The sequence below is a fragment of the Numida meleagris genome, chromosome 5 (genome assembly GCF_002078875.1).
Source record: "Numida meleagris isolate 19003 breed g44 Domestic line chromosome 5, NumMel1.0, whole genome shotgun sequence".
NCBI lineage: Eukaryota > Metazoa > Chordata > Aves > Galliformes > Numididae > Numida > Numida meleagris.
In genome coordinates this window covers 52,383,158-52,401,162 of record NC_034413.1, presented here as the reverse complement: position 1 = coordinate 52,401,162, position 18,005 = coordinate 52,383,158, and the positions used below count along the sequence as shown (strand labels likewise).

At 35.6% G+C, this 18,005-nt stretch overlaps 1 protein-coding gene across 16 annotated transcripts in view; it reads left to right on the top strand.

Moving 5' to 3' along the window:
- The window catches only part of MYO3B (myosin IIIB), a 231,995-nt gene that overhangs the window by 128,291 nt on the left and 85,699 nt on the right, over positions 1-18,005 (top strand). For all 16 annotated transcript variants that reach the window (XR_002439454.1, XR_002439455.1, XR_002439456.1 and 13 more), the window contains 4 exons: positions 3,086-3,165; positions 7,780-7,857; positions 8,843-9,048; positions 17,821-17,932. Coding sequence is in view for 13 of the 16 variants with exons in the window: in XM_021399366.1 (XP_021255041.1) it covers positions 3,086-3,165; positions 7,780-7,857; positions 8,843-9,048; positions 17,821-17,932 (476 nt within the window). In the remaining 3 variants the exon portion in view is untranslated. The remainder of the gene's footprint in view (positions 1-3,085; positions 3,166-7,779; positions 7,858-8,842; positions 9,049-17,820; positions 17,933-18,005) is intronic.

Sequence of the window (18,005 nt, the reverse complement as noted above, 5' to 3'; positions counted from 1 at the left end):
GCAGGCGTGTTCATACCCAGATTAAGAGTGGTAGCACGTGGTAAACAACTAGCAGTTCCAAACCTATTGGGAAAAAAAAACACAAACCAAGCAGAGCAGTCCTGATTGCTTAAGCACTGGCTTGACTGTGCTTAATGCCAAGCAATCAGACATATAGGAGTTCTCCCAGACAAGATTCAGCAGTTATTTCATACATTGCGTATAGGCCTCGTGCTTTAGTTATGCGGCAGCTTATTTCTCTGAATTGATTTAATAGTCTGAGTAGTAAATATCAAGCTGAAATATCCAATAAAAGCATGCTTGTATCAGAACACTGCGGGAAGACTTCTGAGTAACATTAAGAACAGCAGGAACTCTGTTCTGGAGAAGCTTCTTTGCTGAAGCAAGTAACACAAGAATGATATTCAAAGACGATGCTCAGGTGAAAGTGAAACCAAAATTCTCTACAAAATGCAGCAATTGATTTTGTGAGTTCAAAACTGGTAGTAGATTACAAACATTAAATATATAACAATAGTTTTTGTTTTCATGTATAATGAAAATAGCTAGTAATATGGCAAGCTTAGGAAAAAAAAAAGTAAAAATTGAAAGAACAAAAGTTTTTTGGGGGTTTTTTTGGCAGCTGAGACCAGTTCTGTCTATAGAGTACAAAACTTTGTTTTCTCAACACCTGTTACAGGACTGGAAATAATAATATATTTTATGTGAATACATTTGAGCAAATTTTGAAAGCTACTGCAGCCAAACTGGTAGTCAGCTGCCTCAGGACTTGGAGAATAGGGAATCTGACCTAAATATGTAGCTCTGGCTGACTCCTAGAAACAATGCACCAATGAGCAAAATTGTGGTACATAGAGCTTTTCTTTTTTAAGTAGGAACTGTCTAATTTTTAATTTCCTTCTGGTGTGTGAAGTCATGAAAAATATTTGATTAATTAAAAGAAGTTGCTTGTTTTTTGAGATCAAAAATGTTAAGTGTAGTTTTAGTTCTGCATGAGGAGTTCAGGGAGAGCTTGGATATATTAATAATTAATAGTAATTAACCTTGTGTCAGCTCTGAGTGTGGTAAACCTTGATGATTCTAAATATTAGTTGGTTGTTAGAATTTTGTAACTTGTTAAAAAATGCAACAAAATTTTAACATTTGTCATTTCAAACAATCTGATTCAGTTTTATTAATTCTCCCAACTCTGCTGTTTTAACGCATGTAGTGTCATCAGTTCTACACTGTAATGCTTTCAGGCACAAAGAAGACCTGAATTGCTGATCGTAAGCATAGCCAAAAATGACCTTTCCAGATTTTCTACTTTAGTAAAAAAAAAAAAAAAAAAAAAAAAAAGACACATGACTAATTTCTAACATATATCAAAGTTACAACTAAGAGAAAAATTTACCAATGACTTGCACATTAAAGTCCTCATTTTAACCACATGTATATACCTTACATACAATGAATGTATGCATCCATATGTAAGATTTTCAAAATACAAGTACTTATAAGCATGCATATTTGTACATACGCAAATTTTTCAAAACAGAATTGTACTTCTCATTAACCTGAACACTCTAGCCTTAAAACATTTTCCAAAGTCATGGACATACCTGGTATTCTGCACTGTGATTTAGACTGTCAGGAAACAAACACTCTTAATCTGAAAATGACATAGCATTTTTGCATCATTGTGTCAATCCTAATTCCAGCATTTTAAAAGGTAAATACTTTTGAAAATGAATACAGAATGTTTGAATTGCTCTAAAGAATGTCATTGCTGTGTTTCTGAGTGTTGGCCTCCAAACTGTTTTCAGGAGATTGGTATTTCCCATGTGTTTGCAGGGAAGAGCAAAAGTTCCCTTCAGTGCTTCATAACTGTGCACTTTGTGTGTGCTGTTCTCCTGAATAAAAAACTACCAGCGATTAAGTGTTCTTGCTTTTTGTTTCTCCTATCCTGCTTCCGTACTAGTTCTGTAATATATAGTTTATCAAAACTCTAAAGACTGTTTAGTGACTGGCTTTCTGTGAAGCAAATAGCTGAACACTGAAGTTGATGCAAACAAGGGACTTAGCATCTGAAAGAAGTGTTAACACTTTATTTACATTTAAATTAAAATGGACACTTATTTATGTGTTCTGGTTCTGAAAGGTGTGTGGTACATCTGCAGAGGCCTATTGTTTATTCATGCTGTAAATCCTTTGAAATGTGTTAAAATGCTTCCCACTCATTATAAAAATCCTGCCACCCATGGATTAGGGCTTTGATGTCACCAATCCTGCTTCAAAGGGTTCTTTCAATGCTATTAATCACAGTTTAGCCTCTGAAGATATAGCCAGAGAAAACATTTGGACATCTTGTGCTAGACTTGCTAAAACTTTGAAATATACAGAGTGTCTTGCATATGCACAGTCCCATATCACTTCCTCTCTCTTCTGAGCCTTTATTTTGAAAAGCTATTTTATGATGACTGACTTTCTGCAAGTACAGTGGAAATAAGTTTAAGATACATCATACTGTATACAACTAAAGGCACTCATTTTGCAGTTGACACTAGTATGTTTTTGCCTGAGGAATTGAGTCAGTCTTTGAAAACCCCAAGGGACAATAAGATTGGGGATTAAGTAGGCTGTATGTCAAAAGGTCAAGAAAAGATACTGTCTTATCATTTTCTCATCTCTTTCATTAGTTTGTGAGCTTAAGATGATGTCTAAACACTTCAGGATCCACTGATTTTGTAGAAACAAGGTTGTTTCTGCTATCTTTTTCTCTTTTAAATCTCTGAAAGAGTCACAGAGAAACTGATTACTACTGACTGAGCTGTATGCTTTTGTGCTGTTGTTTTCATCAGTTCAGTAGTTAAGGTCAGTGATGTGCCACCTTATTGGTGACTTTTTCTCCCCTTTTAAATCAGCCCTAGACTGTGTCATGCCCCCACTCATCAAGGCATGGTTGGTAATGAGCAGGGTGTGTAAGAAGTGTAGCAGGGCTTGCATTTTTACTTCTGTTGTGAGTATGATTTCCTACCATATAATGTTCTCTCAGTTAAGATTATTGAACAACTTTTGCAGTATGCATTTCTTTCTTTTTGAACAGGTAACTTGGCACAGGCAAGAGCCAGAGTGACAGCAGCGTCTAGGTCTTTGCCTCCACAGCTTAGTGCTGGGCGTATCAAGGTTGGTAGCGTTCCATTTGAAGATAGGTAATTTCTCATGAAATTTTACAGCGAGACTATGGGAATGATGCTCAGCTGACATAGGTGTATAGTGAAGCTCTTACCAAATGAGTATGTCTTAATATCAGAAAACACGTACCTTAGCTGGGAGCATTGTTTCCAGTTTTGTTGAGGACCTTTCTGTGGAATCCAATGAAGAATCAATTTACCAGTGATTAATCTTTAAACATTTGTAGTGAAATCTCAGTTATGCTGATAATGATGGCAACATTCCTCTTGATTTCAGTGGGTTCAAGGCTTTCTTCTGGCAATTCTTGTCCTAAAAAGAGATTTAAATAGCTAAAATTTGGTTAGTGTGTTCAACCAAACGGAAGGCAAAATAGAAAAAATGATCCATTCCTCTTCTGTTCAGCCTAAAGTTCAAAAACCAAGGGGCCTTTGTAACTGACAAATGACCAGAAAAGAACAACTCAGCAAAACTGCTATTCTTCATTAAGTAAAAACAGCCATGTAATTTAAACACTTTTTGATTTTACCAAAAATGTATGTGGCGTGATTACAAAAGGATGGGATGATTTTATTGCAGTTGATAGCGTTGCCAACTGAGTTCACTTGATATGTGAGGAAAACTCTTGCACCTCAAGTTGGTAACATCTGTGCTTTCTCCCCATTTCCAGGTTAGTCCTGTTAAAATGTGATCAGTTGGTTGCTGTTTTTTTGTTTGTTTTATCTCAAAGCAAACAAAAGTAATTTTTTTTTTAAAAAATGTGGTAGCTGTTCAAAGCAGCTATTCAGAAGTCTGAAGAATTAAGTTTTGTGCAATCTATTTCTTCTTTACGTTCTCTCCTATTATATGGAGCTCATGCTCAAATACAGTAATTCATATGACTCACCCAGACATCTATATCTTTCACTGTACCTGTAAATAGAGACTCGGATTTGAGAGATTTATTTCCTTCCTGATATAAACACTTTCAGTGCTGAAGGACAGATTATGGCCTTTCCATTTATTTTTGTATTATACAAACATTGTCTTCCACATCCAGCTATATCAGCATAAGCTTTGTAAGCGTGCATTTTATTGCTTCAGCTGGAATAAAATACGGCACTTCTCTTTTAGAGCTTTGATAAACACATTCAGTTGCACTACGTAGTGTTTAAGGCCATTCACCCTTCACATTTTTAGAGAAGGAGCTAAAAGACATCCATAATAAGTGCAACGCTATTCAGAAAACATTAATTGATATAATTTTTTAGCTGAAAAAAACCCACCACTTTAATTAAAAGTTGTATGAAATTATAACAACTTCAGGAAAAATATTTTAAATTACTATTTTACATTTAATAAAATGATTCCAAAAGTATAAGAATTTTAATTTGAATTGTGGAAATTTGTATTTATATTTGAATTTATGAGCTTTTTTTGCATAGCGTATTTATTGGTTTTGAAGTATTTCATACCATGCTAACAGCAAGTGTGGTCAGCATGTGAAAATAATAATTTGCAGTGACCTCATAAGGTGACATGATACCATAAATCATTCTTGTAATACTGCTTCAAAACTATTATGAGTAGTTTCTTTTTTTAGTGATGGAACAGTTTGTCTTTTTAAGGTCAACTGTTTTTCATTTCAGCTGTAATCACATAAATGTATATTGTACATCACGACTATGGTCATGTGAAAATGTGACATAACAGTTGGAATATTTTTCATTTTAGTTTTAAAAAAGCAGCTAGTGATTTAAAACACAAGATGATATCATGACATTCTTATGTTCTATCAGTTATGATAATGTCTACTGTCTGTTGTACATGTGATTATTGCCCTCCCATAAAACTGCATAACTTCATAACTTCATATATACTCAATGTTATAAATTAACTAGAGACAAAACTTCTAAAATTCTTACAGCAAAATCTCCCCAGCTTCAGGATCTATCAAAAAATACCTTGAAATGTCTCTTGTCCATAAGATTTTGAAATTGGTCCTAGTCCTTACAGATTGCACAGATCTGAATTTACAACTCCATAGAAAAAGGAATCTCACAATACTGGTTTTAGCCTGTTTTTCTGAGAAAACATGTATTACATGCTCCTCTGTAAATGTTCCTGGCCATCTGTTTTTCTGGGTGCCCAATCTCTTCCCTCCACAAAATCAAAACAAAACAAAACCCCTTTTGAACCCAGCAGGCTGTAGTAAACCATATTTGACAGAATCACAGACTTAAGCATCATAAAATTCTACCAGTTTGGTGACAATAAGCAGCTGTGAAAAGTGGATGCTAATGTTATCATATTGCCCAAAAGGTAGAGCATTAACTCACCCTTCATTCGACAGTGTTATTAGATTGTGACTAAGAGATCGTGAGTACTGAAACTCCAAGAAAATTACTATTTGGAGTCTGTGCTTTTCTAGACAGCTAAGAATTGAATTTTAGAAGCTCAAATTCATGGGTAATTGGGCTTTACTACAGTCCTCAAACAATGTGCTTTTGCTGTTGGTGTTCTTTGTGATTGTCTGTCTTCTAGCACACAGTTCTAATAAATGTTACCGTTTATTCCGGGTTTACTGTCCATATTCACTGGTAAGGTTGTTGTTTTCTACCTGACCTTTACCAGAGCTTTAGATACCAAAGCTCAAACTGCAGTAGTCTTGCCAAGATGGTTTTGAAACATTCCCAAAATCTTCCCCATGGACATGCCTGCTATTCTGACTAGGTCGCTGATTATTAATTTGTCATGTGACCTCTTAGGGTTTTTATGTAATCTGTGCTGATAAGGCTTTTTTCCTTCAGTATATTACAGTGTTTTCTGTTAACATCCTTAAAACTGAAATTCAACTGCATCTTTTTTTTTCTTCATGTATTCATTTGAGATGCATACTAGTGCATGCACCCCGCTTAGGGCTAAGAGCATCAGAGACTGCAAAATCATGATGAAATTGTTGTGGTTATCCTTATGGAAATCTGTCACCCTTTGCATCATCTGTATTCTGAATTTTGTCTTCACAAGTTTTCTCTTTTGATTTCTTCTCCAACACAAAATCCATTTTCTTGGTCTATTACTACTTAGTGCTTCATTTCCTTTCTATTTTTCATGCAGTCTCCTAAATGTCTCCTGAAGGTAAGACAGACAGTTACTTTATTGAAAACTTTCAGCAATTACATTTAGTGTTCAGAAGTGTGGTCTTAAGTCAGTGAGCTTTGGAAATGATCATATGGAGCAAAGTCCAGGAAGTGTAGCACAGGTGCTGACAATGGCATTATCTGGTTTATACAAATGCCACCTGGTCAGAGCAGATGGTAAACTGCCACAAAGCAAGTGAATGCTAAAATGTTGCTAATGCCCCATGCAAGCAGGATGCTGGTTGATTTTGTTGAGCTGCAATACGGCAACACGATCTGCTTGTGATTGATAACAATGGTTTTACTCATTCATAAATTCTAGTTTCATTTTGATAAGAACAGCTGTACTGACAATATAACTAAAATATACCAGGAGCAATATGTTTGCTGTCCATGTATACTGTCTAAAAATAACTCTTGTGAGCTCTACAGAAATGCTGAAAAAGTGGTATTTGATTTAACAGCAGTTCAGCTGAGTAAGACTGCTGAAATTCTTGGCATCAGAATGGCAATTGAATGTAATTAATAGTAGACACAACAGTAGATAGGAAAAGACTCGCATGTTCTGTCATTACCTACTCTGTTTGCCACTTGCTATGTTGCAGAAACATTTTTTCCATGCTTGAGCAAAATTAGGCAGTTCTTTGATTATTTACTTCCACGTCATTACAGAACTTGTAACTTTATATAGAAAATAAGACCCAATGGAGTTCATTGCAATGATGATAAAAGTGAAGAAGACTTAATAAGGCATTGCATCTTGACAGCTGCTCCATGGGCCTAGCAATATACTATCATGAAAAAAAGTGTAAAATCATCCCCTAACCTGGTCAGAAGAGTGTGTCAGTCTAGGAAGATCTAGTAAATTAATGCATCAACAGTGGTCTAATATATAGGAAGACAGGTGAAATACAGTTTCTTGCTTTGTGAATGAGTTGGGGACATCAAGCTATTTAGACAGGAGGTGATACTACTGTAGTCAAGTAAATGTCAGCCTTATTTCCAAAGGCCAAGCAGGAATCTGTTTTTCCATCTTATGTCACTAGCTACCTTATTGACATGCTGCATTCAGAAGCATGCCTCCTGTTGTGACTGAGAACACCAAGATGTTAAACAGAGTAACATCACTGCTTCCTTGCTGAAGTATGTATTGAGGCATAATTTAAAGAGAAAAAGGGACATGCAGTTTTTAAATGTAGAGTGCTTACTGCTTGACCTGTCTCAAGGCATATTATGAAATAAAAAAATGGATACTGCTGACCGTGACAGCCATGACGTAGCTCACAAACAACTTCAGAGTGTAAAGTGCTAATGAGAGAATCACTGCTGGCTGGCAGACAGCTCGTTGTGTACCTTTCCTAAAGGTGCTGGGAGTGTGGTCGCCCGAGAGAGCGACCACAAGAAACATCAAACCTAGCTTTTGTGAATGAGGTGGGGTGGGTGTGCAGTGTTTCTGCAACAGATCTAACATCTGAGTTTTGTCTTCCAGGTTGACACAATGGAGGTTATGCGACACCCTGAGGAAACAACTAACATGAAGCGACAAACTATGGCTTCTTATTTTAGGGTACAGCAGTTAAATTGTAAACAAATATTTTGATTATAAGAACAATAGATATTTCTGAAATATATGTGGAGTTGTTAGATCAAAGAGGAAAGTAAGCGACTAAAAAAATAAGTAGTGAGTCTGGAAATACTCATCTGTTGTCTGAATGCTGCCTACAACCAAGTGACCACATTCAGATCCAATCAGCTTAGAATTGTATGCAACATTGAGATTGAGTGTATTTGCAGCAAATTCTGATCAGACAGTGGGATAGTGAGGTAAGAATGGAGCAGAAGCAGAAATATTTTCATTTTAGTGTAGAATGCAATGAAATAAACTGTTTTCAATATTCAGGTTGGTCAGGGCAAGAAGTAATGGGCCCGTGATTCAGCAGGAATATTCAGGTTAGATGCTAAGAACATTCTGAATAGTTACGTTAATGTGGTGCTTCAGTGGGTTACCCAGGAAGATTGTGCAGTCTCTAGCAGTGATTCTGGCAAAAAGATTCCTCACAGATGTGCCTGAAGTGATACAAATACATCCAGTGCTCTCTGTGGGCAGAGTACAAAACCAACAACTTCTTTGAACCCCATCTCCATGATTTTCTGTGGTTCTTATATGATTGTTTTACAATAAGCTTGTTCTCCTGTTGGGGATAATTGTTTCATCTAGTGTGCCTGCAGCAGAGTTATAGTTAGGGCACTTTTCAATTAAAAATTTCAGTATGAGCCTTCTTAAACTACAAGAAGGTAGTGTAAGGAGAGGTGAAGAGAATGGGGTAGGTAGAACTAGAATCATAATTTGTGTTTAACAGTTAAAAGCTTTTAATAGATTCTGGATTTTAGCCAGAAGCTTAAAAAAATAAAAAATTGAATACAGATTAGTATTGTCATTACAGATTAACATATAATCATTCCATACTGTTTCCAAAATATATTTCCTGGTTATTTAGTTGCATTGCAGTTTTTTTTAGGCAAGTCTCTGAATTTCTTTTTTCCTTCACTAGTATTCCCTCATGGATCTTTTATCCAAAATGGTTGTTGGACAGCCTCACTTTATCCGCTGCATTAAACCTAATGATGATCGAGAAGCACTAACTTTTTCTCATGAGAGAGTTCTACTGCAGCTACGATACACTGGAATTCTGGAAACTGTCAAAATACGTCAAAAAGGATATTCTCATCGCATCCTTTTTGAAGAGTTTGTGAAAAGGTAAGACTTCTATAGCAAGACTGTCATTTTAAAGTTCCATTCAACAAAATACATTCTATTTTTAAGTATGAAAAGTTCTAAAAACATTGGTTTGTACGTGTATGCTCTACATCATTCGAATAAGAGCAGTAACTATCAGAGAGAAAAACTACAAGAGTGATCAAGAGAAGGAGAGGGAGAATTGCAGTGAGCAGTTAGTGTTCAGTAGCAAGCCCATCCCTATGATTTCTGCAGCAGGGGCAACATGTGGCAATAAGCATCATGCTCTGACAATACAAGGATTTGAAAGGTCAGTGAGCTTCAGCCATCATTTTAATAAGATCCACATGCTTAAGAAAGAGCTGCTATAAAAGAACTGTTAAAAAAAATAATTCTGAGAAGAGTATTAATTTCAAGCTTGAAAACAAAAATCAGACAAGAAAACCCCTACAAATACTCCAGAGAATTTTTCATCAATACTCATTTCAAACATAACACATTGTAAAAAATGTTTTAAAATATTTTGTGAGTAAGGTACTAAATTTGATTTGTTACATCCTTTAGTGTGTAGAGAATTCATACTGGAAGAATGTAAGGCATAATTTCAAATCTGTGCCATACTAGGGTAGTTCCCATACAGAGACTTAATGCATACAAATGTTTACCTCTCCTTTTTCCTATTTTACATCCCTTTCATCCCTTTTTCTCTTATACTCCCTTCCCCCTCAGCATTTCCTCATTTTTTGTCATCTCAGGAAGTATGAAAATTCAACTGAAAAAGCTATTACTGCTTTGGAGCAAGGGTAGTTCATAGGAATGTTAAGAGCTTTTGTCTGTATGTTGACTTAAACCTAGTAATGAAGAGGTGTAATATACAGGTGTAACTGGAGAAGAGCATTCGTGTGCAAAAAAGTTCTCTGACTTTAGAATATTCCTCCTAACAGCTTCCTCATAGTCACGTAACATGGATTCATCATGAATTATAGCTAGATATCTGTTGACCTGAACCCGTGTCATGGCTACTATATACTAGTTTTATTACTGAAAGGATCTGTATATCAAGAAATTACAAATCTGATTCAGGAAATGCAGTTGTTTTATAATGACAATCTGTTTACAGGGTCTATATATGATCTCCTTCAGAGCTAAAATATTTTTGTATGTATTATTTTATGTATTCCAGTCTGCAAGTCTGATAATTCAATAATGAAACAGAAGCAGTACCTTTAAGAGTTGGCTCCTTAAAAGTAGGAACAGGTAGCAAATGCTAAATCAGCCCTTTATTGCTATCTTCTGTACTGGAGATCCAGACAGCTTGGAGTTAATGAATCTACTGAAAAAAAAAAATCGTTCATATGATGCTAGATGAAAGTAGCTGCTTAGGTTTTTGAGAAAGAAGAGAGATAGTTCCACTGGCCTTTCCAAAAACCCAGAAACTAAGTAAATGTACATGTCTGTAGATCAGACAGTTGAGTTTGTGTATCTGTGGCCCTTGCACAGACAGGTGTTGACCAATAAACTGTAGTTTAATCAATTCATTCTGAAAAATTACTGAATTTTCTGATTTGTAATATATTAGGATGCTAAATGAATATGTAACAGAAATACATAAGAGATTTGTATCCCAGGAAGGATAACTAACATGTTCATTTGTCCATCAAAGCAATTTAATTTTCAGACACGATTTCCCTCCACCTTTAATTCGTGTGTTACATGTCTAATTTTAGTAAGGTCATGCAATTCTAAAGCAGATTGAACAAAGAGATTAATTTTTCTGATCGCGTACATATTTTGCAACGTCACGAAGATCCTGAAAGCAGAATTATTAATCTTAAATTTTATCCAATCTGCACATAAGTGAACTAAGATTAATTTCATTGAAATTGGTGTAAATTGAGAAGAAAGTAGGCCTCTTCTTTATCAATAGATTTTTCTAATTTAAAAATGCACTGAATCTGAGTACAACCTTGAAAATAAATGGTAAAAAAAGCAATGGTAACTGTAGCTTTCCATTCCTACAGATAAGGGCAAGTTGTGATTAACATCTTTTTGGATAGTCCCCAGGCTTTTAAGTCCAACCTGGTGTAATTCATTCATTCAAAAAAAAAAAAAAAAGTCAATATGAGAGAACTGGGAGGAGATTTAGCAATTTGCCCACCAGCATAGAAGGCTTTTGACTGAGTTCAGAATATAAACTGAGGCAGGAGATTCTTGCTCCTTTGTTCAGTTTATGCTTCATTTTTAAGCAAATTCTATTCCATTATGGTCTTGAAAAAAATAATGAACAATATATAAAAAAGATATCAGTGGAACAGAAAACATTTTTCTTCCACTTACAGCCATGACTAGTCAAGTGTTTTTTAGGAACTAAGTAGTTGAATACATAAAAATGTTTGAGAAAACAGGTCAAATGCTAAACAGATTGGCACTTCTTTGTTCATAATCAAAAAGACATTAGGCAAGTATGAACAAGAGTTTCAAAATGTCAGTAAATCTGAGGATATCAAAGATTTTCTAAGCGAGCAAGTTAATTGCTATTTTGATCCTTTAGAGCAACTTAACAACAAAACGGATGAGCCAGCACTTTTTCTCCCTTGATGTTATTAAACAAATAGGTGTGCTTCTTGTCTGCCTGTTCAATAATGCTGTTTTGTAAACTCTTAGCAGGAAATATGAGGACAAAGCAATCAAAGGCAGGGAACAGAACCATTCAGAGTTTATCAGGTGGGAGGTAAACAAAAGATAAAGCTTTGTAATGTTATTCTTCACCATCTTCTGTTTTCATGCAGAGCAGATTATTTCACAGGTTGCAAACCTGGAATTTATTTTATTTGGTTAAAAAACAGATGGTGTGGAGAGGTCTTAATTGTAATTCATACAGTGGTACTCTAGTCAAAGATACAATCATGTGTTTTATATATATATAAACAGATTATTTTAATTAAAGTAGTGAAATCTGATTTACAACCCCTGTAAACACTCTGAACCTATCTAGTTTTAGTCAGTTCATCTCCATTTGCCATGTTTCATATCCCATGTTATGTGTCTGTCTGACATGTTTGCTGCAAAGCTCTGCAGTCCCTTTCTCAGGCTGGGATCCCAGGCTTCAGATACAGGTTATTGAGGTGACGAGGCAGCAAGGTGCACCTGGCTTGCAGGGCTGCACAATGACCATATGCTGCACAGCAGCTAAGGAAAGTGTGTGTTTTTAGTAAGGACCTACATTGTAAGTCCCATTAGATGAGACACTGCTATATTCCATTGCCTAGGCCCCGATGTGATATGCAGGTTTGTCCTTACTGCATATACCCCAGCTGCATACACCTTCTTTGTAATGTAACATATGCTGTATCATGTTTTGAAATATGAGAGATTTGAGAGTCTCATTGTGCTAAATGGTGTCAGGCTTCAGGTACCTCAAAAGCACACAGGAATGCATCGAGAAGTTTCGTACAAGTTTTGTGTAAGGATTGTATTTTTTTTTCTTTTCATTTCTCTGCCAGTTTATGTTCTGCATCAAAGTTCTTTGTACCGTGTTAGAACGTAGGATGCACTTTTCCTATGGGTGCTACCTCCTCTTTAATATCAAGTAATGTCATTCAGATCATACACTCATGGCAATGCCAAAAATATTTCTGTAACAATGATCACAATATGATTGGTTCTGCTTTTTTAAAAAAATTTTCAGTGCAAATTTGCATAAGGTCTCTGTTGGTACACCTCACACCAATTCAGTCTTTAAATTACCAGTGTTACCTTTCTTCTGTCCTGTGGTGCTAGGCTTGTTTATTATTCAAAATAAGGGAAGCGCTGTATTAAATAAGATGTCAACTGATTTGCTAGAGACAAAATAAATACCCACTTCTAAAATAGTGCATTCTTACTGCATGCTCGCGTTTAACACTGAGTCTGCTTTGTATCAAAACCCTTGAGGGAATTCTAGAGAAAAAAATTTACCATTCACCTTATTTTAATTTTACTATAATCCATGGAACTGTTTGTTATTTCTTTCAGTAGATTTAAGATTTCACCAGATCTACATACACTTTACACTTTACACTTTACATACAACAATCTACTGTATCTTCCGCGTCTGCTTTCTAGACTCTTGACATGCATAGAATGCTGATAAAGAGTTGCTCGAAACCTCTAGGAGTGAAAAGTCTGATAATCCCTTACAAATTGTAAATATGGAATGGTGTTGGGGAACGCCCCAACAGAATGGACCAAATTATGCTTTTCTGGGAGCATTTCTCTGATTCTGTGGTTATCTGATGATTTACAGCATGCTTTAGGTATTTTTTTTTGAAAAGTATTGTAGATGTTTTTTAAGAGTCTCTTAGATGGCTTTTTTTCATTTTTCAGTTAAATTTTTTGATTCATACTCTTACTGCAGAGACCAATGTAATTAGTCTTATACATTCTACTGGGGAAGCCTCTGAAAGAGATAAGATGCAAGCAATACACGTTGGGAATTTTTGAAAGTTATCTATGGGCTCTTTCAGCACTGAAAACCATGATGGTTTTTTGGTTGTATTTTAACTTTCCATTTCTGGGGCTGAAAGAAGCAAGCATCTTTTGAACACTGGGAATACCCCTTGTGTAGCTGGGGGTCTAGTTAGAAAGAGATTTTCCCCCTCTCATACCTGAAGGTTTTCACATGTCATTGCCCATTCTCCACCTCAGGCCAGCATATTTTAATACAAAGATTATTCTTAAAGACAAAAAAGAGTCAGTCATTACCTTGGTGTGTAAAGCTGACAGAGCCTTTAGATCTGCAATGCAAAGGGAATTTTGGTAAGAGACACTGTTATAACAGTTAAAGGTTCTGTTTAAGTGCTATTTATTGATCATTTCCACAGCTCACCCCTAAGGATTGGAGAGGAGAGAAACTGAACTGTTTACAGTCTGTCTATCTAAGGTAAAACCTTAGATAAATCCGGCAATTAACACTTAGCACCATGTTTTCCGTGTCTCAGTACACTTAGATGTCTTTAACCTTAACTCTGCATGTCCTAGCTTCGTATTAGTTCATCTGGGGATAAATTCAACTTCTAATTAACTTTCTTTTATCTCTAATTACTCTTAAGTCCAAGTTAATCCTGCTCTAGTATATGTTTTGCATGAGAATATTAAAATCCATGCAGGATAGTTCGTAGAGCCGTATAAGAATCAATGGTTAAGAAATACAGAATTTCAAACAGGTTTCGTCAGCTGAGAAGTCAGTTCTTCTGAGGTGAAATTACTTCTCTTTTATTCACTCCTGCTGAGAATGTGATCAGTCAAATGCTTTTATGATACATATAGTTGAATATTTCACGGATAGGAAGTTTTAAAGCAGGAAACACTACAGTTTCTTAATTACAGCCTGAGTAATCATTTTTCTGTCATCACTCAGATCCTCAGTAGTGTTAGTAAGAGTAACCGTATGCATCTGAAGAAGAAAATCCTACATACTGGAGTATGTCTCCAATCTCATGCAAAGTGGTATATAATAGCCTTTATGATTCTTAGTCTATTTAAATACAGCAAAGTAATGCAGAGATTCCATTTAGTTGGTACCTTATTTATAGAGCAGGCACAGCATTACTTTAACATACAGCCAGTTTAGCAAGCTGCCTTGGGAGTGAGACTATCATTCTTTCTTATCTACTTAAGTCTTCCTTTCAGTCTTGTATCTATTTCCAAAACAGTGTAAAGCTGTTTCTCCATCTCGTACTCAAAATATTCCACAGCGTGTGTCCTCCATGAGTACTTCTGTGCATTTAAAACATAATATTGTGAATGTCTGAATATATAAGTAGTGCGTGTTACAATGAAATTACCTGTGTTTTTTTCAGTAGTCCTAAATTGCTCATTACTCATTAAGACCTTCCATGCCTATGTAATAACACATTAAATACTATAAACTTTGGTTTTTAAAAACAGAAATAAAAGCATTGGCTTAATATAGAGAAAGTGTTTTGGACCACTGCATTTTCTACTAGAAGAACAAATGCAAATATGGAAATAAAAAGTTGAGTTGTGGAACTTTATTCTCTTGTGAAAGTGCATGTGATTTCTAGCCCTACCTTTCTGCAATTAAGGATCTAGATTCTTCTCTTGATAAAAGTGTAAATAGAGGTCCCTCTCTCTGTGATCTCTGTACAGTAGATTTACATAAGTATGATAGAGATTTTCTTAGGCCAGTAAATGAAAATGGACAGAGTTGTAGCTGTATATTCCCCAGAGGTTTGGGTGCACAATGAGACATTTTCACTACCATTTCACCATGTATAATATTTGCAAACTTTCACCAGATGGATTAAGGTGAAATATTTTATCTTCCTCCAAAATACTGCATGTGTTTGGTTCCCATACAAAGATCTTAAATTTGGTAAATTAGAGGCCCTACATGGCACATGCTATGTTGTGATACAGTTATCCTAAGCACAAATCAAATTACTTTTGTGTTTGTAGTTGGTGATTTAGTCACAAAAACAGGCAGTGCGTAGAAAACAAAGCATTTGCTTGTCATTGATAAAATTGTAAAATTTTAAAATTACAGAGTTCTCCCTGACTGTTTTATTGCATTTGTGCTGTCTAAATATTGTTCAGTGATTTTAAAATTCCCAGCTATGGCATGTCTTAAAAGATATATGAAAATGCAAAAAGCTGATATTAGCACTGACTTGAAGCTTTCCTTCCCTCTAGGAAAAGAAACAAACCACTTAAGTTACACATATGTATAAATGCCAAGGCAAATCTGAACTAGCTTTTGAAGCAATCAGCAATTTACTATTGATGCAACTTCTCTGACATGTCTATCAAGCGCATGTTGAAATTGCAAACTCTTACAAATTGTTTGGGATATGTATATTTTATATCTGAGTTCTATTGGTGCAAGTCAGAACGTTGTCTTGTGAAATTAGGCATCATAAAGGTTAATAATAAAGTAGAGAAAATGTACTGTTTTTCTTTACAATCCACCACATTTCTCCATACCTACTAAATGCCATGACTGTTGGTATTTTTGAAAGACTTGGCTAAATAATTTGCAATATCATCTTATTGAGAAAATGACTACATTAAAAACCTTAACTCGGTAACACATAATCTCCTATTGTTATTCAGAGTGGGCAATGTCTCCGGTTGGTGAATATCTGTCTCTCCAGTCCAGGACAGATTCCAGTGCTTCTGCCTTCAGACATCATTTTGTTCCCCTTTGATCTTTATTGACTATTTTAGTGTTTCTTTTTTCTTTCTTGTGACAACTGGAGCTAATCTCTAGAGATTAACTGGAGCTAATATTTGGAAATCATATTATCCTGATAAAAAACACAAACTTGCACTATTCCATTCTTTATGATTGCTTCTCAGTATTTTTTTTTTTTTTCAGTACAAGGTAGAATTTTTTCTTGTCTTTATGTGGCTACAAGAGGAATCTGTCTTTGAGCTTCATTGGTCAGATTCCTCTCTTTATTCTAAGGACTATGTGATGGTTCTTCCCCATATTAGTAATTAGGAGATCGGTTTGCTGAACCTGCCAATTCCTTTCAAAAGCAATGTGAATAGAGTAGCTCCTGCAGAAGTGTAACTTAATAAAGAACAAGAAGAAACATGGTGGTTGATAAATGAGAGCTGAGATGGCAGTTGCTACCATCTAACCGTGTACTTGTGGTAAAATAACCTTGAACTTGTAAACTAGCTAGCCTGTGTTCTTGCTGTTATGTAATATAATTGCTTGCAAATAGGGCTACTTGAATACTGTAAGACTGTCCTTCATGAACAAATGGTGGCTTTACAAGCACGACTTGTTACAGTCATTCCTCACGTCTATTCAGTTCAAACAAGTTTGTATCTCTTTTTCATTATTTTTTTGCACCATAATTTTATTTCACGTTATTCTCAGGGCTGTTCTTTTCAGGATCATGAACAAAACAAAAGTCAATGTTGTTTACTGTGGGCCACTGATCTGAAGGCCACTAGAGTTATCGTAATAATTCCAATTGATTGTTTATTCCAATCAAACAGAAAAAAGGCACAATGCATAATGACTTACATAACCATAGAAATCCTTATGCCTATCAAAAATGGTTTAATTCGTATGAAGAGTAGTTCATTGTGTTTTTTTCTTTAAAATAGCTACTAGTTTTGTTTAACCACCAGCACTGTTAAAATCCTTGCCAATAAGATAGCAGTGCCAATTGTTTTAATTGTGCATATATATGACCTCTTTCTGGAGACATGAAATTCAGATGTCAAGCAGTCTGAACATCCTGCTGTCTGTAAATTAAGATTGATATGAGGGTTGTTTTTCCTGTAAACTAATCTTTATTCTTCACACACGGCAGCAGCCTCTCAGCATATATAATCAGTCAGTATCACTGATACAGACTGTGTGCTGCCTGCCCTACTAGTGCTGGCCTTTTTCTTCACAGACTGAGAATCTGTGGTCTTTCTGTTTGACATGCTGAAAATGGGTATTACCTAGGTGCCATTGACAGAGTGACCTTGTTACAAGCTCAAGAGTCCTTGGACGTCTTTTCTGGATCTCTGTTTCCCAACAAACATCAAGGCCATTTCTACTTCTTTGTGAAAAATGGCCAATACCAGTAAATAACATACTGCAAGATTCTATTGATGAAATTTCTTTTATAGACATTTCTCATGAGAAATGGTCCTCAGGTCATGAATAACATATCTTTGATATATTTCTGTGAGTTCTGGAGGTGCATTTTTGAGCTAGAGAAGAGCAGTGCAAGTACATGTTTGTTGCCAAGTCAGCCTTTTCTTTGTCATTTCGTTTTGCAGGTATTACTACCTTGCTTTCAAGGCACATGAGTCTCCCCTTGGCAGCAGAGAAAACTGTCTCACCATTTTGGAAAAAGCTAAACTAGAAAACTGGATTCTTGGAAAAACCAAGGTAGAGTATGCTAATGTTTTCTCAAGGATAGTGTCCCTTTAGCAAAGCATATCTAATACTAGTTTGCAAAGTA